The sequence below is a fragment of the Diachasma alloeum genome, unplaced genomic scaffold, assembly GCF_001412515.2.
Source record: "Diachasma alloeum isolate Michigan unplaced genomic scaffold, Dall2.0 Dall_scaffold_00696, whole genome shotgun sequence".
Taxonomy (NCBI): Eukaryota; Metazoa; Arthropoda; class Insecta; order Hymenoptera; family Braconidae; genus Diachasma; species Diachasma alloeum.
In genome coordinates, this window is record NW_021680828.1 from 1 (window position 1) to 23,633 (window position 23,633).

The window sequence follows — 23,633 nt, forward strand, 5'->3', positions numbered from 1 at the left end:
CCCCATTGGCCCACCCTTAATTGCTAATAACTTTTTAGGGGTGAGTCTGGTCGAAAAGTGCAAGAGGACTTTTCTGCTCAGATTCACCCCCTGATCCTAGGGTGTTCAGATGTCCATGTACTTCTGAAACACCCTGTATAATGTCTGAAATTAATCAGTCCAACTGATTTCATTTGCGTTCATCGGTAGAAACAGTGTAGGCTTTCCCAGCTGCCTTATCATCGCAAAGAGATCTTTTTTACGATCAGCCCAATACCAACTGGAATTAGGTATACACCTGAAGAAGGCTAGATTGGTTTCTATGCATTGATTAACATATTCTTCCGATTCAATTTATTGTTTAGTTATTTTTGTAACCTTTCCAACATGCTTGAAGGCAATAGTGAGTGAGTCTCGCACTCTCAGTCTCATTATTTTCATCGCCATGTACAAGAGATCATACGGTGTCACTCCACGACGATCAGATCGCCTCAATTCACTCGAGGCCATCATAAATGGAGTGACGCGTATCCCTTCCTTGAAAACTCTGTAATGTCCGAGATATATGCTGGGGAAAGACAGCTCTTCAGCATGTTCATCAAACAATAAGCTTTTGGGTACATTCATTTCACCTGGTGCAATCCTGAGATATTTTTCCTCGTTCCATTGCAGCGTCTGTTGCTGAGCATTTAGGCTATCTTCGATCAGTATATCCTCACTAATTTCATCTCTAGGCACCTCATTTATTATCGTTTCGTCGAAGAAAGACTGATTGATTATTATATTGTAGAATTTGTGTAAAGGAGTTTCGATTAAATGCCGTAACCACGTCTTGATATTCCGTTTGCTAATTAATCCACTTATGTAACTAGACTTATGGATCCTTCGTCGTTTTGTATGAACATAAATACGATGATCATCATCGATATTTCTGGGTAGATGATGTACCGTAGTGTCCACACACACAGGGACATTAATGATCTGGCCGTAAATTCCATACTGGCCATGGACATGTCGTAAACGTCTGATCTGCATGTACGGTATGCGAGGGCTGATGAGTCTCTCTGACACTAAATCCAGGTTTGGTAGATGTTCTGTTCGTGGAGGATAAGAAAATCCGTTCAATTTCGCGAATGTTGGCACATGTTTACGCTGCATAGACTGTGTACAACACCTACATGCCATTACGTCCTTGAAATTAGCCTCTGGAAATTCTGTACCGAGCAATTGCTGATGTTCAGGGGTAATCTTCTTTAAATCCTCCTTGAACCATAGATGATCACACATCCCACATACTAAACCGAAAGGATTATTGAAGAATTTCTTGTCAAACTCTCGTCGAGCACTTTGATTAGCACTGAATTTCGAATAGGGCACGCTTGTGTTATCATTGAGCCGCGAGGGGCCTGCAACATTTGTGGCATCATCCACTGTTGGCCTTGGATTGCTTGGGAAGGACGGCAGAGTTTGAACAACAACTTCCAATGCCTTTTTTCGAGCACGATACGCTCTGCTCCGTTCTGTTGTAGTCTTTGATTCATTTTTTTTTTTTGGTTTTGTTGATTTTTGTGCCCAATGTCTCTCATGCCAGGCTCTGGTGCACTCCGTACTCGTTTTTAGCATGATCACTCTGCGAATAAACAAACCCTCAAACTTATAAATACGAACTTCGACCATTTCAATAATCCACGAAAATCTCATTGATTCTTGAAGAACACTCACCTTAACCTCTCTAATCTCCTAATCAATTTTTGAATACGATAATCACTAATGAACAATAATTAATGCACTAGATAAATTACGCAAGACTAACTGACACTAGATAAATCGTAGGTTATAACTTGGCGACGGCTCATGCATCAACAATAACAGCAACACGCGTCACGCCAAATCCACGCGCAATTCTCTATTCACTCACGAGGTAGCGCGTCAGACGCAATATGTACAGTGCCGCAGTGATCGAAGTAAGAGCGGGGTGCGTGTAAGTACAGCCGTATTCGAGTTCCCCCACTCCGCGACGCTCCCCTACTCTCGCGACTCTCCTCACAGCGTTCTGTTTTCTCGTGATTCTCGCGCGCTCTAAAATCCGACTCGCCTTACCGGGCCTAAAAAAGTTTCACTTCAAAAAATGCCATTTGTCCACCACATCTGGTAAATTATCAATTACATGTACATAGTCCAGGCGTCAGGGTATTTTTGATCCACAAAATTCCTATAAAAGTTTTTTCTTTTTCTATGCCTTGTATTTATGTTAAGGAAGAGAAATGCAAAAATTCCCCCTCAAATTCGCCCCGGAAGTATTGTTTAAACAATTGGAATTTGCAATTTTAACGTTTTTATTGAATATCTCGATAAATATCCACTGTAGCGAAAAAACCTTAAATACAAAATTATTCCTTATAAAATTCTGAATGAAAAAAGGCTTTACATTTTTTTTCGTAGTGACTGTACTGAACCGCTCCCTCGCTTGGTACTCCGCCATGCATGAATCATCTATAACCAATATTTAAATGATTTGAGACACGAAATCAGGTGGAATGATTGGNGTGACTGTACTGAACCGCTCCCTCGCTTGGTACTCCGCCATGCATGAATCATCTATAACCAATATTTAAATGATTTGAGACACGAAATCAGGTGGAATGATTGGAAATTTATTTATAAAAGTCTCCAGTACATACCACCATGCTTCATTGAATCATTCTTCTTCTTTTGGGGGCAGGTTGATCCGTCAATTGCAGTAGCATCGGTCTCTCACGTTCCCTGATTGCTTGAGTATCCACAGCCACAGTCTCTCTAACTTCTTCCTCCCCTTCACTATCTTCGTCCGATAATTGTACGTTCAAGAACTTTTCCAAATCAATGTCAATCGGTTCATCAACATCTTCGTCGATATCGATTTCAATTGGCTCAACATTGGAACAAGTTCGACCTTCACAATTAGAAAAAATCACCGAACAATAAAGTCCATGCCTACGACAACCGCAATTATATATTTGCGATTTAATACAGTCTCCAATCCCACTTGCAGTGAAGAAATGAAAGATCTTGGTCGGGCAGCTGTGATAATAGCATGCGCCATCGATGTGATTTTTCGATTCCATGGTGTTGGAGCCCCTTTCTTATGTTTGAGAATAATTGTCTCCAGAAAATTTTGCAAGCTTTCCGGTACGTCATTTTCTACATTTTTCAAAAATTCGTGTGGTGGTGGACACTTATCTAGCTCATACACTTTTCACCTGATGTCCTCTAAGATGATGTTGGCTACTTCAGAAACTACTTTCATACGTTCTTCTTCGATATTTTTACTTCTGCTGGTGTAAAAAGCCTCAGCAAGAATTTTATGGCCGATATCTCAAAAACAAATTATTGGTTCTTTCTTAACATTTGCAGTAATAATAATTTCATCTCTATATTTTTCCAATAACTTCTGTTTAATCGTTGCTTCACAAGGTGTTCCACCTTCATATTTCTGGATTAGTTCATTCAAAGAAAACTGACATTCATCTCGATTCTCTTCGAGGTATGCAGAAATAAAGTCAATAGTCTTTTGAGTGTTGAGATCTGCAGGACGGCCCGCGGATTTTTCGGATTTTACATGGATTTTGAATTTAGATAGACAGGACTTAGGTACCTCCCCTCAGCTGCGATCAGATCAATCACATCAACAAGTTANATTTTTCGGATTTTACATGGATTTTGAATTTAGATAGACAGGACTTAGGTACCTCCCCTCAGCTGCGACCAGATCAATCACATCAACAAGTTACTGGATCACTTCTGCCCCCCATTCATCGTTTCTAGCTGCTGCAGTGGCATTAAGTTTTGTATTAAAATCATGTTAAATCACACGTTAAATCACACGTTATTTTCGACTTCGTTAACTCGACTACACGTGGTGATGGTTCGGTCGATACTATACAAAACTTATTGAAACACGCTTCCCCTCCCCTCCCTGCCCATCCAAAAAGGCACTCAGAGGGACTGCAGGTAGAAAAACCGAACATCTGCCCAATCCTCCACGGGTTTACTGAGTATTCTCCGGTCACTGAGTTGCGCGCGCACCTTCGCACGCTTGTATTTCCAAAACTATCATCAAAATGAAACAAAATGTGAAGAGCTTTTTTGTGTAAAATTTTATGAGAAATAATTTTGTACTTATTAATTTTTTCGCTGCAAACGATATTTACCGAGATATTCAAGAGAAACTCTAAAATCGCGACAGTAATTTGTGTAAACAATATTTCCGGGGCAAATTTGGGGGGGAATTTTCCACATTTCTGTTACTGAACACTAAAACAAGCGATAGAAACAATAAAACCATTTATAGGAATTATTTCATCAATATGGAAATTTTCTGTCTCTGACGCCTGGACTAACAGGACACATGATCAACGGCCTGGCCCCTTGTTTCCAATGTGAAATGAAATGGATGAGAGAATGAATGTTCCTCTCAACTTATCAAAATGAGGTAAAACTAGATAAGGTAAGAGTACGAAAGATGACACAGAGTATCGATTTTTTAAGCTATTCAAATATTAAAACCGTTGAATTCTACTTGAGGAATGGCCAAATTCAATTTGAAAAAATCGAAGAATAAAAATTAGATAGAAGTGAGGAAGTGATTGATCGAGATACGCGGCAGCCTATCGGCCAAGAAAAGTTTTGACCGACTGAGCAAAACATCAGGTTTGACCGACTGAGCAAAACATCAGGCCGAGAGCACCGCGTATCTATACACGACAGAACTTCCCCCTCCACTACCTCTAAATGATTTACATTCGGTATAATGAAAACGGGACGACAAATCGGGAAAGTGTCGTTAGTTACATTATATAAATCGCCTATGAGCTTTTCAACGGTGTAACTATGGTATTTTTTAGATTAACAGTAAAAAAAGATACGCGCATAGCAACGAGTTGATATTCACATTTTCGGAATTCACATTATAAAGTCGGAGAATCAAGTTGTAACGTTGGCAGCGCCAATCCAATTGAGCCTCATATCCAACGTTGAAGTATTGCCACCAGTGCATTTGAATGTGGGTTGTGATGTTGTTATGGAGAACCATGGAAAATGTTCTTCTTCAGGTTAAATCACTTATTAGAATGAAACGGAAAATCGACTCGGTGTTCTATTTTGTTTTCTCTCGTCGAAAATTCGAATTTCATCCCGCCATATCTATATTCATATGCGGACCTCGGACATAAAGGTAGTTTATGCACTGTTTGTGAGGTTATCGGTTTATGTTTGGAATGTGACAAAAGGGAGATGTGTCGAAAATATTGTGTGATCAAGTATTAAATGTCCGTGAATAGTTAAATTCGAAAAGAAAATATTTATTTTTCTCCGAGTGTAACAGAAAATGTTTTCATTCCGTGGAAAAAAATTCACTAAATTGAGTGACAGTGAAATGCGAACAATTGTGTGATTATTTAGGAAAAATTATTAGGAGACGGTGGGATTAAATGGACACTTTGAACCCTTTCCAAAATGTTGATGCCTTATTGAAGTGTTGATCAAATAGATTTTTTTTAAAATTAAAGTACAGTCAGCTCTTTCGTAATAAGCTTAGACTGAGCTCAATCGATAAATTTGTTCCTTGGTTATAAATACTGAAACAAGAAGTCAGAAGAGTCCATTCCACTCAATGTTTCCCTAATATTTTTGAAAACAAAAAAAAAAACAGATGTTTTCAAAAAGAATTCTTTGTGAACATTTTGTTCGACTATTCCTATAAGGAAATCAATTCATCTCACCACGAAATACAATCCATATAGGAATTATCGGAGCAGAAATTGAATGAGGAACCAAATCAAGTCAGAAAATTATTAATAGATGATTAAAATTAGAAATTCGGTGGAGAGAATAAATCTGGAGTAGAACAGTTTATTTCCCTCCAATTGTTGATTCAAAAAATCTTATCAAAAATGAATCAGTTAAAGTGACTTGAAAAGAACAAATTTCACCGGATGTAAAAACAGTCTTTGCTTATTTTGAAAAAAATGATGAAATCTGCCTAAAAATACAAAAACAAATGTTTTTGTAAAAAAACTGGGCCAAGAAAAAGTTTTGTTTGATTCCTATTGGGAAGTCGAAGTTTTTGAAAAATACATAGAAATAAAAAAGGAAGCGAAGTTAGGAATTTTGAATAAATGGTGATAGTGCACAATCAGCTTTCTATAAGAAAAATAGTTCTCAATGGAATAAATATTCTAAAAAAATTCTCCATGAAATAAAAAATCAATAGGAGCAGGACCAACGTTCTTGGCGTGGAGTTTTTCAATTCACTGTCTGTATCAATCTTCTGCTCCATCCTTTGATCCGCGCCAAGGACGTTGGTCCTGCTCCTACTGATTTTTTATTTCATGGAAAATTTTTTTAGAATACTTATTCCATTGAAAACTAGTTTTCTTATAGAAACCTGAATATGCACTATCACCATTTATTCAAAAATCCTAACTTGGCTTCCTTTTTTATTTCTATGTATTTCTCAAAAACTTCGATTTCCCAGTAGGAATCAAACAAAACTTTTTCTTCCTCCAGTTTTTTTACAAAAACATTTGTTTTTGTGTTTTTAGGTAGATTTCATTATTTTTGCCTCCGAATGGAAGCATTGTAATCAGTCAAATTTAAGTTTTTGATTTTTCATGTTATATCAACCCAATGTGATGCAACGAGTCCGAAAATGCAATTTTTATATCGTGTTCGAACGTATGTACGCATGTGTGTGTGTATGTATCAAATTTTTTCTTCGATTTTCTTCGATTGCTCGCTAATGAATCGATGGAATTGTATATATTTTCTTTTCAAATGTAGGTATTATTGGGCCCTATCCATAACCATTGATTAAAATTCAANAAAACAGATGTTTTCAAAAAGAATTCTTTGTGAACATTTTGTTCGACTATTCCTATAAGGAAATCAATTCATCTCACCACGAAATACAATCCATATAGGAATTATCGGAGCAGAAATTGAATGAGGAACCAAATCAAGTCAGAAAATTATTAATAGATGATTAAAATTAGAAATTCGGTGGAGAGAATAAATCTGGAGTAGAACAGTTTATTTCCCTCCAATTGTTGATTCAAAAAATCTTATCAAAAATGAATCAGTTAAAGTGACTTGAAAAGAACAAATTTCACCGGATGTAAAAACAGTCTTTGCTTATTTTGAAAAAAATGATGAAATCTGCCTAAAAATACAAAAACAAATGTTTTTGTAAAAAAACTGGGCCAAGAAAAAGTTTTGTTTGATTCCTATTGGGAAGTCGAAGTTTTTGAAAAATACATAGAAATAAAAAAGGAAGCGAAGTTAGGAATTTTGAATAAATGGTGATAGTGCACAATCAGCTTTCTATAAGAAAAATAGTTCTCAATGGAATAAATATTCTAAAAAAATTCTCCATGAAATAAAAAATCAATAGGAGCAGGACCAACGTTCTTGGCGTGGAGTTTTTCAATTCACTGTCTGTATCAATCTTCTGCTCCATCCTTTGATCCGCGCCAAGGACGTTGGTCCTGCTCCTACTGATTTTTTATTTCATGGAAAATTTTTTTAGAATACTTATTCCATTGAAAACTAGTTTTCTTATAGAAACCTGAATATGCACTATCACCATTTATTCAAAAATCCTAACTTGGCTTCCTTTTTTATTTCTATGTATTTCTCAAAAACTTCGATTTCCCAGTAGGAATCAAACAAAACTTTTTCTTCCTCCAGTTTTTTTACAAAAACATTTGTTTTTGTGTTTTTAGGTAGATTTCATTATTTTTGCCTCCGAATGGAAGCATTGTAATCAGTCAAATTTAAGTTTTTGATTTTTCATGTTATATCAACCCAATGTGATGCAACGAGTCCGAAAATGCAATTTTTATATCGTGTTCGAACGTATGTACGCATGTGTGTGTGTATGTATCAAATTTTTTCTTCGATTTTCTTCGATTGCTCGCTAATGAATCGATGGAATTGTATATATTTTCTTTTCAAATGTAGGTATTATTGGGCCCTATCCATAACCATTGATTAAAATTCAATTCATTAATTGATTTTTTTTATTTTTGAATTTTTTCAAAAATTGTTTTTTTTACGATAACTAAAATAAAAACGTTCGGAATTAATTAAATGACGGCTGAAAAAATTTGTTTCCATGTCCCCGTGACCGAGTTCGAACATGAAGGTAATAGGAATAATCGTTATTCCAATTTTTTTGAAAATTCGTTTTTTTTTCAAATTTTATCGATATCTTTGTAGACTAGGCTTCAAATGGATTCAATAATAGATTAAAATGTTCCTTCGGATGCCAGCAAGTCTAAGTTGAAAGGTGGTTATGATAACTGCCTTCATTAATTTGGTTTTTATGATGATATTTGGAAATTTTGAAGTTTTCATTCCTAAACCTAGCTTATAGAAAAAATGAACCTGTTGAAAAATATTAGAAATCAGTATCAGTCCGCTGCGCTGGCTCTAGGTTGAAATGCGACCAATAAGAGTGGATTAAAGTGAGTGTAATCCATTACGATCCGAAATAAGAATTTCAGAACCAAAACTAATTTCCGCTCATAATAAAAATGAAAAATAAAAATTATAAAAAATAGGAAAAAATAATCATGGTAGAATTTACTCAAGTAGAAAATTCAACACAATGAATTGAGAAGAAAATTATGAAATCCAATGAAATGAAAAAAGTATGAATTACATACGACAGAGAAAATAATATATGAAGTGACCATTCGGAAGCATATTGCTAATTTATTAGCAAAGAAAGCTATACCATATCCGATACCAGAGCAATTCCTCACTTGTTTTCAAAATAAGCAAGGACTTTTTTTACATCCGGTGAAATTTATTCTTTTCAATTCAATTTATAACTGATTCATTTTTCATAAGATAGAACATTTTTTGAGTCAACAATTGAAGGGAAATGAACAGTTCTACTCCAGATTTATTCTCTCCACCGAATTTCCAATTTTAATCATCTATTAACAATTTTCTGACTTGAATTGATTTCCTCATTCAATTTTTGCTCTGATGATTCCTATATGGATTGTATTTCGTGGAAACATAAACTGATTTTCTTATAGGAATAGTCGAACAAAATGTTGACAAAGAATTCTTTTTGCAAACATCTGTTTTTGTTTTTTTTTGTTTTTAAAAATATTAGGGAAACATTGGGTGGAATGGACTCTTCTGACTTCTTATTTGAATACTTATAACCAAGGAACAAATTTATTGATTGAGCTCAGTCTAAGCTTATTACAAAGGGGCTGACTGTACTTTAATTTGAAAAAAAAATCTATTTCATCAGCACTTCAATAACACATCAACATTTTGGAAAGGGTTCAAAGTGTCCATTTAATCCCACCGTCTCCTACTAGTTTTTACTAAATAATCACAAAATTGTTCGTATTGCACTGTCACTTAATTTAGTGAATTTTTTTCCACGGAATGAAAATATTTTCTGTTACACTCGGAGAAAAATAAATATTTTCTTTTCGAATTTAACTATTCACCGGCATTTAATACTTGATCAAACAATATTTTCGATACATCTCCCTTTTGTCACATAAACCGATAACCTCACAAACAGTGCATAAACTACCTTTATGTCCGAGGTCCACATATGAATATAGATATGGCGGGATGAAATTCAAATTTTCGACGAGAGAAAACAAAATAGAACCACATCACAACCCACATTCAAATGCACTGGTGGCAACACTTCAACATTGAATGAAGAGTTGATCTAGGCGCCGTCCATGCTCCGAATAATGAGGGCAAAGTCAGATCTTGTACTATTCATGGTCAGAGTAATGAGGTTTTTCCCTTCCTGGAAAAATCTCATAACTCTAGTGGTACTCTTCCCTTGGTGATGTGGGCAGTCCGACTCATCTGTACATGATTAGTGATATTTGTTTGCATCGAGAAGTCGTCCTAACCTATTAGCTGTCATGCAGGTTTCTTCGTGATTTTTAGTTTCACGCTGATAGTACGGGATACGTTTATCGCTGCTATTTTCATTCCACAGGATCGCCTTCCGGGTATTGCGTCTTTCCTTGGGGCCTGTGTGACATGCAGAATCCGCAGTGTAACGGGAATCAGTGCTCCCGCAGTTGCTGTCATCCTGCTGTGGTCATCTGGAGTGCTGGCCGTGATTGTTGATCATGTCCGGAAGTTGCCGAATGTTTAACGCGGATTTTACATTGTCCAGATCTTTCTGCTATGAAGGGTGGAAGGGAAAGAAATTCCACATGTCTCTAATTAAATATTTGGGGATAATAATCGACTGTAAGTCAACTTTCAAACCCTATCAGGAGTATTTAGTAAAAAAAAGTAGGAAAGAAGATAGGAGTGTTGAATAGAATAGGCGGCTATATCAGTATGATAGCAAGAAATAGTGTTTATAAAAGTATCATTGCTCCTCATTTCGAATACTGCAGCATGCTAACTTACCAGATGAATGATAGCAGCGCAAAAGCGCTGCAAAAATTGCAGAACCAAGCAATGAAAAGCATTTTGCATTGCAGGAAGCGGGTGCGAGTCAGTGATATGCTGGGAGCACTAGATTTCTTATCTGTTGAGTAAAGGGTGAAATTAAATGTTCTGAAATATGTGCATAAGATGGTAACGAAGAAGGAGATAGAAGGTACGATTAGTTTGAACGAAAACTATATGATAACGCGTAGTAGTAAAAATGTGAATGTGGAGAAGAGAAAAACTAGCTATGGACAAAATGACGTATTGTACAAAGGCCTGAAAATATATAATGAATTAACTGAGAGAGTGAGGATGCTGAACAAAGATGCGTTCAAAAGAGAAACGATAAAATTTGTGAAAGAGAAGCACAGCCGAAATACGTGTGATGCGAAGACGAACCCGTAAAGGGGCAAAGAATGTAACACTGTAAAAATGTAGCACAGAAATGCTCAATAAAGCCATCAATCTCTTTCTCTCTCTCTGTCTCTTTCTTTGTCTGTGTCTCTGGCTCTGTCTCTATCCCTGTCTTCGTCTCCGTCTCTGTCTCTGTCTCGGTTAATCCTTTGTATTTTAGAAAAGCGGTTAATTCTTTGTATTTTGGAAGAGTTATTCCATCTTTTTCAAGATCACAACCCAAATGATAAAATAAAGTCTTCATCATTCGCAATATTACGCCTGAGGCATTGGTTTTTGCCTGATCAAGTGAAACACATACCTCGTATGTTTGCACAATTAATGCACCAAAATATCAAACTGATGATGCTTGGTATGTTAGCAATTAATAATTTTTATTAAGTTAGAAAAGTTGTGGATGAAGGTATTACTCTCCATCTACTTTGTTCAATGTCTCTAGGTTCAAACTTGAAAACTTTAACCAGTGACACACGTTATCTATTGAACCATTACAGTAATTGCATTGACTTCATGATTTGTGACGACGCAATTCCTGAATTTTATTTAAGAACATGTGAGCATTTTCCAAGCTTCGAAACTATACACTCCTTCATCAACAACACACTGGTAGAGAATGGCATTGATAGAATTGTTTATAAGCAGTGAATTTCTAAGACTTGCGGCTTTCTAGTCACTGTGACGAAGGATGTTGACGAATTTACCGGTGAGTTTTGTGAAAAGATGATTGCACTTTTTCTTCACACATTTATCGCAAAACGGCAAGGTGATTACGTTAAGAAGTTAAGGAAGTGATTGAAAAATTGGAGAAGTTTTGTTCATTTGTGATTTCGCTGAAAATTATGCGTTTGTTTTGCAAGATGCCGCTCCTGGTTTCCATTGCAATAATGACGCGCCAACCATTTATACCATCGTCATTTATTATAAGAGATCGAACGTTATTCATAAAAGACTTACAACAATTTCCGATCATTTGCTCCAGGATGCAGTGGCAGTTCATGTGAAAACCAAGAAGGTCATTCAATTCCTAAAATCAATAAATCCTAATCCAGTAAAGATCTATTACTCTTCAGATGGAGCTCGCACTCAGTTTAAAAACTTCAAGTATTTTGTCAACATTCCCTATCATAAAGAGGATCACGGTGTTGATACCGAATAGTTTTTTTCGCCAGTTCTCACGATAAAGAACCGTGTGTTGGCATTGTTGGACCTTTAAACAGGGCTGCCGCTTGAGCTAGCCTTTAAATTCCTGCCGATCGTCAACTCGCAAAACCCTATAAACTTTATGAATGTGCTTTAAGACACTTCACTCATCTCAAAGCTGAATATTTCCCTAAAGAGGAATATGAACAAGCCATCGAAGATTTGAGAAGTCGTTTCTTGAATGCTAGACCACTACCTGCAACCCTCACGTATCACTGTGTCATTCCAAAAGAATTGAGAATTTTGAAAGTGAAATCATTTTCACGAAGTGATAGAATCCAAATCATTTGCGGTTATACATTGATAGGTCCGTCAAGCTATAACGAATTGTAATATTTGAACTCAATCAATTTGAAATATAAAATAGTCATATTATCATAGTGAACATAGAGACATTTTATTTTCGGTTCATATAATTTAATTCGTGAAAAGTTGACACCGACTTTCATAAGGAATATGACCGACACTATGACATATTGGAGGCCCATTTTCTCCTTAGGTATTTCCTTACTGTTCATCGTTTTCAATGTCTTGAATTTTTTGACAATTTTAAATCAGGTTGAACTTGAAAAACCATTAATTTTAGTAGGTTTTTGCCGAATTATCCATATAATGACGCACATAAAGAAAATAATTGTGGCATGGAATGAACAACTCGATTAAAACCATACATTTGAAAAAACATTCCGATCGGTTCATTTTTGAGTAAGTTATGTAATTTCGAATGAAAATAAGGAAAAAATCATACTTACTAACAACCGACGGCGGTGCCTGTGTGTTTCGTGCGCGGGTTGGGCACGTGGATGACGCGGGCTTGATTCCCGGCGGGGGAAGGTGCAAAATGGTTTTTCAACGCTCTTACTCTTACAGATTCATTGCCCGAGTGGGAGTCTTATACGGGACAACTGTACCTGGTCCAGGTTTTTTTCTCAAGTGAAGTTTATCTTTGCAGGAAGTTGGTGGCGGGAAGGGAACAAATCGTAAAAACCCGAGAGGGTACATGGAAGAACAAATAAAATTCATAATTGCTCACAATATATACCAAAAAATCCAAAAAAAATCAGTGGTCATCTTAAGATGAATATATTTCGAGAAAGAAATCTCGAGCATGTAGAATTAGGTGACGGGTTTTTCCTCATTTATATCACTTGGAATACCCCACATGTTTCACAAGGTCTCATTGAATTCATGAACATTATATTGGTTTGTGGAGGGGACAAAAGTTCCATTCTTTTGCATTAACCATGAACGTATTACTACCGAGGACTTGAGTTGAAGGTGATAAGAGTTGACAAACTTCGATACAGTTTTATGAATATCTTTTATATGAGGAAGGTGCCTCTGTGATATCTCCGAGAGTAGTCGGTCCTACCATGATGTTTCTTATCCAACTCCGCGGCGGAAATAGACTCTGTCCAAAGTGAATTTTATATTCCTATTCTGCGTCCTGTAGGACGCCTCACAGTTCCTCATTCGGACGGCATACTACGCTTTCTTACGCTTTTCATGGTAGAGGGTTTAGCATGTTTTCTATGATAAAGAAGAAGTAAATTTGGTCGATCTCTGAGCAAGTTCGAACACTGGTTGGTTCCAGATATTTGTTTGTTTCGAATTTATCTCCGTTCACCAATCAGTCTTAAACCAATTGGAAGGCTTTTAAAAAATGAAGAAGTCTTACATATTTTCCGTAGAAATGATTATCTCCTAAGAAAGATCCCTTATTCCCTGTGAAGCTGAACATAGGCAGGGGAACTGGAATGGGCACGTTAATGCCTACTTGGCCTGCTTCGATCCTATGAACGTAACTCCTTGCTGTTGCACCATTTGTTGTGAATATGGCGCTCCCGTTCCCATAGGGATTCATATTTATAAGGGTGATAGCCTCGTCCAAGGTAGTAGCAAACATACACAGGAGAACAGGGCCAAATATCTCCTCCGTGTAACATTTCATGTCAGTCTAAATCAGGAAACAAATCGATAAACTGAAATTATTTTGTGTGTTTAGGATGGTCGACTAATATACCCTCAATCTCAGCAATTTTGGATACACTAATAGATTTATTCTCGTACTAAAGAGTACCACTTTATTTTAGTGCAGAAGAGTCGACTCAATAACAAAATAAAAAAGGGAATGCGTGTCACTAATGTATTCAACAAGAATTAGAAAATTTCGTATTCTACATTATCTCCAGACTATCTACTCGATCAAGCCTTACATGTTTTCCAAGTATAAATTACATGGAAACTGGAATACTATGGGATATATGATATCCTTCGACTCTCCTGACCTCTATATGAGGGAAACAATTTAATAACTGTCCCTGTACAAATGGAAAAATTCCCAGGCACATGGATTCGAATTCAGGCGGGGTATAATCCCACATCTGCCGTTTGCCGAACTGGTCCTCTACCCAATTGAGCTACCGAGACCTCCTCCTCATCTCCGAATTCCAGACCTTGTGCATAGCGTATCTCCCTACCCCTCCACCCACCCTTCCCGTTTATAGCCAATTATTCATTACAATGAAAGAAATTATTTCGACCGGTATATTCTGTAATGTGTCAAATCCGTTACAAGGATAATTGCTCGGATGTTGACCGTTCCGCAGTATTTAGAGTTCAATAATTACCAGACGGGAAGTCATTAGCCGACAACGAGAATCATTGGGAGAGAATTATGTGATTTTTTTAAAATTATTTGATTGTTTTAATTGAATCACGCACTTCCTCGCTCATCGGAGGAATACTACGTCACCGGGGATTTTCGGAGGTCATTGGGAGTTCGTCTGCATTCGTACGTCATCTGATTGCGTTACTGGCCGTGGAGATGTCACCACCTCCTGGACGCCGAAATGAGAAACGATGTATGTCTCGTCTCCGAAATCACGAGCCCGATGATGATGGTGGGAGACAATTACTACGATGCATCTGAAGGGATTTAGCAGAGGATACATCTGCAGCATCAATTATTGAATTACAAGAAGTCGATGAGGTTGACTTTTCTATTGCTGACGTATTGAATTTATTGTGTTAATGGAAAAAAAGCTGGTTGCTCTTGCGCATGTGCCAGTGAGTTTAGGTGGACTTTTAATTGGTTTCGTCCAATCAGAATTTTTGATTAATTATGAGCCTGAGTCAACGAGAAGCTCTTCCACGTGTTGGATGTGAGATACGAAGGAAATTGTGAAAATAGTGTCACTTCCTATTTGGGTGATAGTGAGAGACTGATGGTAGTCTCCAAATTTTGTTAATTTTTGACTATATTGAGTTGTTTGCAATTATGAAATCGGCTTGGAGAAGTTATTTAGTTGCTGCGGAAGGGTCGACATCTGCTCTGGTGGACCAGATTACGGCGAACCTCGATTTTTGTCCGTAGAACTTTCGAAGCAGTGTGTAATGGACCCGATCGGTTAGGTTCGATAAAGGAATAGATCACGCGTGGATAAATAACAGAAATAAGTATCCTTATTGAGAAATGATTTTAAACGATCAATTTACCATTTATTAAATAAATAAGAACTCGGTCTGATACTGAAGGTATCAGGCGAGTAGAAAGTAAAAGAAGGTAATTAAAGTGTCGTCGAATTACTGGCCAAGAGGTAACGAATTCACGAGTTTTTATATTCCTTCGTGTATTCGATTGCATCAGGTCATTGTCTTCATCGCACTCTTACGAGGCATCGGGTGACGTCTCCAGGCGCGCGCGAAGATGTGGTTTTTCAAACGCAAATATTCAACTGTATTTTATATTTCTTCATTCCGTTTTGTTTCGAATAATATGTGCCACTTTCATGCCCTCATATTAAGCGAATCAACAGAGGAATTTCATAATGTTATTTTGGGGCATAACATCCCCGCCAGGGAAGAAAATTACTACCCTTAGAAATTTTCTCTTGCAACCCTACTCCGTCGATACCATACATAATTAATTTCTTCTACATTAACAATTTACAATTATCATTCAATAGTTTCTATTTTTAGGGTATTCTGCAGTTCGCTGTTTCTCTCCTGGGCACCGGCCATGGTTTCCGACATCAGCAGTAAAGGGTGAGTCCCAAGAGGATTGCTAGAATCACTATCACTTCGGTGAATATCGATGAAGAGTGTGTAAGAAATTTTCGATATAGTCCAGTGAAAGTAAATCGAAAATGCATGTTTCTAGCTGCCAAGCTGCAGTTTGGCATAAAAATCAATTACCGAGCTGTCATCAAAATTTTAGGTAAATTACGGTACCCACCCTCCGGGTTAGGGTGTAAAAAATTGGAAATTTCCCTAAAAAAAGTGTTTTTTCAAAATAACTCGAAAAAGGCTCGAGATACGATGTAATACCTGTCGAACAAAATTGTAGAGCGCAAGATTCTCTGGAAAAAGGTCCTGACTACTCCACTCCTATCCCGTACTGTTCATCCCCCAGAGCCATTCAAACACATAGGGTGAGAAATTTTGTTTGAAAAAACGAAAAAAAAAATTTTTTTCATTTTTTGTCCTGTTGATAGTTGATAATGGTTCTAGCTTCGACTCCAAATTTTTTCACCCCCTTTGATATCAATTTACACGAAATTACGACTCAAATTTGATCCTAACTTTTTATTTAATCGATGAATTTTGCATTTTATTTTTTTATAATTTTTATTATACTGTTTCCGACAATTTTTGAAGGAAATATTTTCATGTGATTCCAACAGGTACCAAGTTAAACGCGATTTTCTATTTCTACCCCTCGAGGTAGGCTCTATCGGAGAACCCCTGGTACGAAAGAGAACTATCTGCCAACGTCGGCGCTGCTCGCACTCACACCCGCCTCACTCCGACTGAATGCACTTGCGCGTGATGTCATTAATGGAGTACAAGAGAGTGGAAACGTGAGTGCGAAGGGTTTTCGAAATTGTCTCTCGCTCCGTAGTTTATGCTCTGTACCTGATCCTGTATCAATTTCGGAGTCCGTTATTTCTGATGTCTGGAATTCATGTTTTTTGGGTAATTGATTACGAGTTTGCTGTTTTCTGCTTCCGAATGGAAGCTTTGTTTTTGGTCGATTTTTCGATTTCCTAATTTTCATTGCAAATGGTCTAGAATATTGTGAAACGTCAAGAAATGATGTTTTTAGGGTCATGTCTGTATGTATGTATGTGCAGATTTGGGTTTTTGGAGAATTAATTTCTAGAAAATTCAACATAAATACGGTGAAATTTTTAGATACAAATTTGAAATTTTGGCTCATGGTAGCTCTGAGCAAGTTCTACTTTGGTGCGTTGTTTCAGCCCGATAGGTCGAGTAGTTCCTGAGATATAACAACTTGTTTAAATTTCGTTTTTCCTTAATATCTCGACAACTGCACCGATTTCATTTTTTCAAAATACTCGTCTCGGCCGCCACTATCTAGAACAATCAAAATATTGAAACGCGCACGGGTTAATAAATAAACTTTATTAAATAATAGGGACGATAGAAAATATACATGCGTCTGAACATTAAAAAAGATCCAAGGAAGAATCAAAGTTAGAGACAAAAAAGAGTGTTGATATCAGAGGATTGATAAAGAAGAATGAATACAGAGCGAATGCATTCAAGGGAAAGATAGTCAATCATAACACAACTCCCTGCTCTGAAAGAAGATTGTCGTCCTGACAATCAGGAAAACCTGTTAAGGGCAACAGAAATATCAGTTTTAAAAGAAAACTTATATTACAGTTATCTGGATCCCTTAATCCATATTCTCTTCGAAAATCCAGACGGAAAATACAAAAGAGAATAAGAATTGATTCTAAATAATTCATTCGTCATTATTGTGGTCTTCAGAGGAGTTAAAAATCAGGTCGCGTGATAGGAATATCCAGGAAACTCGATCATGAGAGTAATCTGAAAGAGAGGAAAGAAATAGGGCAGAATCGAGGTCAAATGATGGAAAAAAAATGAATACAGGTCGAATGCATTCAAGGGAAAGATAGTCAATCATAATCATATGTTGTAACTTGTTATTTTTTATTTTGACCGTTCAACGGTGAAAATTTGAAACGTCCAGATGAGAAGTCACATTACCAGCGAGGCGAGAGTAAAATTTTTTATTCATTATTGAATTTGTGTTGAATATTTTATTTCTGATTGTATTGAGCCAATATTCTACTGCTCATCGGATGACGTCGAGGGATTTGGAGCCCAGATGGAATGTACATGGGGTTGGACAGAATATTTGAGCCTTGGAGAGAGAGAGAGTCCTGAAGTCAAGTTGCATCACATTCAAGGCACGTCACATTCGAATGGATCGAGTGATTCCCGCGTTGGAGGCAGTATGGTGAACGACCGAGCAGCGGTAACTGGTATAGGTACCTAGTCGTAGCTAGTGGTGTTTTATCTTATGTTTTGTTGCGAAAACACTGGACTGACGTTAGAGGTCCAGTGAGACATCAATTCTTTATGATAAATCATTTGAAAATTTATTGTTATGGAATTTATGGCGAACACAGTATATTTGTGTCGCTGGGAAAAATGATACGAGTATATTTCGGTCTCGTCAGTTCTGAATTGGTTTGGTTGAACCAATCAGGGAATGGTCAGAAGGTGTCATCATCGCCGACCAATGGAATCGTTGCTGGTTGGAGAATTAGTGAACGCATGGGTCAGTGTCGCATGGCTCGACACTACTACTCGTTTGGACGTTGCGAGACTAACTCTATTTTTCTAGTGTTGGGTGTCATCAGAAAAATTCTGACGATATCGAGGCCTGTCGTGGACTTGAAGGGACTCGTGCAAGGAGAATTTTCAACACCCGTTCATCTGAAGCGGACATATATTTTGGATTCCAGACTACGGTGAGCGGAGAGCTGAATAGTTTCCGAGTTAATTTGTATTTATTAAGAATGAATTTTGTGTTATTTGATAAGACGCTTGGCGTATGGCGGTTTTGACGCCATTTTAATCAGTTCAATTCTCCTCTCGATTTCTTGCCCTTTGTTCAGAGGAACTGTTTTAGTTTCACGATTTCAGTCATTTCGATTTCGCCTACTTTTGGATTTTTGAGGCATTACATAATTTGTTTTGAAATCCGTAATGAAATTCAGTGACATTTTCTGTTAATTGTATAACTCTCGTTTTATCTAGCTAGTTGTCGACAGTCGGATGTGGAACTCTCGACAGCTAGCTGCTATTTTGATATTCTAAAATCATTCCGCTATTTCCTGATGTCGGAACATTGCGTTAATTATTTCATTTTATTCGACATCGGGGTTATTTCTTTGGGGAAACGGAATTGGGATTCAAGCGTTAGTTTCATAGCTCGTATTTTCATTGTCGTATGACCTTGTGTGGGGTCACGAGTTATTGTCTCTCGAGGCAATCCCAGTTCTCGTCAACCGAAACTTAGATTTCTTATTCATTCCGCTTATTATCGAGGCGTTCATTTCTCGAAATAATATTATTTTTCTTGCTGTAATTATTGACTGATTCAGTACCGTACTAGTTATTTTACTTTTTGACATTTTCATTTTGACTTCAATTTATCTTGACTTATTCTGACTATTGTTTTAACTTGACTAGTATTTTATTATTGACAGATTACGGTTAGGGAAAAATTGTGATGTATCGAGTCTTTAGCTTTGTGATTTGTAATTTATTGTGATATATATTTTCAAGTTTGTGAGGGAAATATTCAAGGAATAGGAAAGGGGGCTTCATTTCAATAAAAGCTATTTATTCCCCGTAATTTCAGATTTTTGTGATTCATGTGGAATAAGTTGAAAACCCAGTCATTTCAAAATTTTATAGGACAACATTTTGTGGAACTCAGCGGCCACTGCGGTTGATGCTGAGCTGCCGGCAGTCGTCCTTTTCGTCGCGGACTTTGTTGATATTTTGAGTTTGTGATTTTCGCACGTTTTACGCGTGCTGGCGCCCAACTATTTAATTTGTTTTTTTTTTTAACGCCGATGACTGCGCATTTCCGTATCGTTCCGCAGAGGTTCAGAATACGTCACAGTGTGTACATGCTCATACAAAATTTCCGAGATATTCCTGTTTTTCTGTTTTTTCATTCTTGTGCGCACTATAACTTGAGACAAAAAGAAGATATCAAGTTGAAATTTGGTATGATTATATCTTTCATAATATTAAAAGTCCTTATTTTGAATGGGTACAGTCAGCCCAGTGGTTTGGAAGATATTAATTTTTTGTATTAATTCATTTTATCAAAACGTTAAATATGAAATTTTTTATGTGGCGGTTTGGTGCGGGTATCAAAAATAATAACTCGGTGTTGATAAGAACTGTATATTTGAAGGCAAGTGTTTACATGCGTACTCAAAAGTAGACTGACTTAATCCGCCGGGGAGCGTACGAGTTTATATACCTTCGTTTATCGAAGGTTCGAGAATTGTCCTGAAATTTCGTGACGGACAAGGACAGAATGATGTTTGTCTCGAATTCCGACGTTTGGAATATTCGAGACGCTACGAAATAAATTCAAGAAATTAATCTATTGTGGCTCGCGCCACAAGTACTCCCCTTCTACGGAAAAAGAAAAGAGAGCAAAATAGAGCCAAAAGAAAATCAATAATATCGATTTGTCGAGAAAAGCTGATGTCGTTTAGCGAATCTGACACGCTTTTGAATCGATGAAGTCGATGAGCCGGTGTCAGATGGGCGATAAGATGACGAACGTCGAGATGTTCCCGGTTGTGGTGAGTCTGGAGAAGGTGGTGCAGTCAGCGTTGTATTGCTGTCGTCGGAATCGTCGTTAGCCTCAACGTCATTGTTGTGCTCGTCGTCTGGGAGCGATAAAACGGGTTTGCGACGGTCGATGGAGACTACGGTATTTTCGCCTCGAATTCGAATGACGAAATGTTTCTCGTGCCTCGATATTACTTGGTGTGGCCCCTCGTATAGGGATGTGAAGACGTGATGGGGAGCGTCACGACGAACGAGGACGTGTGACCAGTTTGCGAGCTCCTTAAAGACGAAAATCTTCCTCTGGCCATGACGGGCGACGGGTTGAGGAGCGAGATCGGCAAAGTGATTCCTCAGACGATCGGCGATATTGGTAGGCGGTAGCCCGCGTAGTGGCGAGGTAGCAAGAAATTCCTTCTGTAGTCGGAGCGGTTCACCGAAGACGAGGTCGGCAGGAGTTGCGCCGAGGTCTTCTTTCCAGGCGACGCGAATTCCGAGAAGGACGATAGGCAGCATGTCCACCCACGAATCCCTTTCATGACAACGAATGGCGTCCTTCATATGACGATGCAGACGTTCCACCATTCCATTTGACTGAGGATGGAACGTGGTGGTGTGAATATGTCTGCTACCGAGAGCGAGCGAGAGCGTTGAACAGCGGGCTTTCAAACTGTGTCCCCTGGTCGGTTTTAATTCGAAGCGGCACTCCGTAGCGGCAGATCCATCGAGAGAAGTGCGTTCGGGCGACACACTCGGCTCCAGTGTTCTCGATGGAGAACGCCTCTGGGAACCTGGTGAAATGATCTATGATCGTCAGGCAGTTGCGATATCCTCTGGACGGAACATGCGGTCCGATGATGTCCACGTGTATGTTTTCGAAGCGCTGCGTTCGTCCTGGAAAATGTTCAATAGATGAGACATGACGAGATACCTTATTTCGTTGGCAAGCGATGCACGCGCGGGCCCATAGACGGCAGTCTCGGTTGATGTCGGACCAGACGTAGCGCTGCGTTACCAGCTTCGTTGAGGCTCGTGCCCCAGGATGGCTAACGCTATGGAGAACGTCGAAAATTCTTCTTCTCAACGGCGCAGGAACGAAAGGGCGAATCAGATCGCCAGACACATCGCAATAGATAGGCGTGGCACAGTCTGGAACATTGACAGGTCGTATGGCGAGAGCGTCGTGATGTTGACCGTGGAGACGTTGCTGGAGCTCCTCGTCAGCGGCTTGAGCTTCAGCAAGCTCATTCGTAGAGACGGCAGCAGAGATTGCCTCGATACGAGAAAGCGCATTGGCGACAACCTTGTCCTTGCCGGCCACGTACTGGATGTCGGTCGAAAACTGGCCGATAAAATCCAGGCGGTGGAACTGCCACGGCGTGGCTCTCCCGGGATCCTGGGCGAAGGCGTAAAGCAACGGCTTATGATCTGTGAAGATCGTGATGTGCCTCGTCTTGAAAATGTAGCGGAACTTTCGCACGGCAGCGTGGATGGCGTGGAGCTCTCGATCGTAAGGGCAGTGTTTCCTCAGCGCAGGTTGTAGTTTCTGGCTGAAAAATGCCAGTGGTTCCCAGTGCTGTCCTCTTCGTTGCTGCAGGACTGCACCGATGGCGTATTCGGAAGCATCGTTGAAGATGGCCCACGGGAGTGTCGTGTCCGGGTAGACCAGTAACGTTGCTTTTCGCAGCTCCTCCTTGCAGGCGGTGAAAGCGGTATCGCCCTCAGGTGTCCAGGCGACGAGGGTGAGAGCCTTTGACATTAGCACCCTGAGTGTATTCATGGAGAGGAGCCTGAAATCTTGCAGCATCTTTAAGAAATTTGCGATAAAAATTGATCATACCTAGGAACTCACGCAATTTACGAATGGATGTTGGCCGAGGAAAATTCACGATCGCCTCTATCTTCGACGAGAGAGGTAAGATACCCTGCGTCGAGATACGATGGCCGAGGAAGTCTACCTCCGGTTGGCCGAAACGACACTTGGTGGTGTTAATTACAACACCTTATCTCGAGAGCCATTCAGAGAGCGTGTGGAGGTGTCTACGATGTTCCTCGATGTCCTTGGAAGCGATGAGGATGTCATCGATATACGGAAAGGCGAAATCGTTCAAGCCTCGTGTGGCCTCGTCGATAAACGGTTGAAATGTTTGAAATTTCGAAGCCCGAACGTCATGAATGGGAATTCGAAAAGGCCAAATGGTGTGATGATAGCTGTTTTCTTTACGTCGTCGATGGCCACAGGTATTTGATTAAAGGCGCGTACGAGGTCAATGCGTTTCCCCGCCACGAGCAAGGTGCTTTGCAATGTCTAGCCCTGTCGTGGTACCTTCGATGATACCAGCACTGGTTGTTGTCGGGTGGTGGTGAGGTTGCTCGAGAACGGGATCGAAAGCGGGAGCGAGAACGTGCAACGCCTTTTTAGGGCCGATGCCAGTTCGCAGATTGTGGCTTCGAGACAAAAAAAGCGTGTCTCGAGGGCTAAGGACGTTGGCTCCTGGACGTCATTGATGTGGGCTACCGGCAATGCGATCTCGTGCAGTTTGTCAGCGAGTGTTGTAAGCCTGTCGAGAGCCATGTCCGCTGCTGACGCCAGGATACAATGCGTCGTCATCGGCAGTCGGCTGAGCTACTTGGAGCATAAAATGTTGTCAGGAACCGTGTCGTCGAGATTCCTGCGATGACGCAGGAATTGCGAGGGGTTCCTATCACCCAATACCTCTCGGTCGAGCAGCTGCTGGAGTCGTGAGTGTCGGGAGAGCGTGAGGCGTTCGACGAACGCCTCCTTGAGACGTGTGTACGGTGTCTCGGCAGGCACATTTAGGAGGATACCCTGCACTTCAGCAGCGGCCTTGGGATCGAGATGAGACGAGGTATAGTAATACGTCGTTACTTCATCGTTAATC

The 23,633-nt window shown here is 39.1% G+C and overlaps 1 protein-coding gene across 2 annotated transcripts in view; it reads right to left on the bottom strand.

Moving 5' to 3' along the window:
- Positions 1-13,117: 13,117 nt before the first annotated feature.
- LOC107044242 (probable methylmalonate-semialdehyde dehydrogenase [acylating], mitochondrial) overlaps positions 13,118-23,633 on the bottom strand; it is a 133,907-nt gene continuing 123,391 nt past the window's right edge. The window contains exons 4-5 of one of the 2 annotated variants that reach the window (XM_015266049.1): positions 13,751-14,029; positions 13,118-13,602 (exon numbers count right to left, since the gene is read on the bottom strand). In XM_015266049.1, coding sequence (XP_015121535.1) covers positions 13,591-13,602; positions 13,751-14,029 — 291 coding nt within the window. In that variant the 3' untranslated portion in view covers positions 13,118-13,590. The other variant, XM_015266048.2, reaches the window with a different exon arrangement.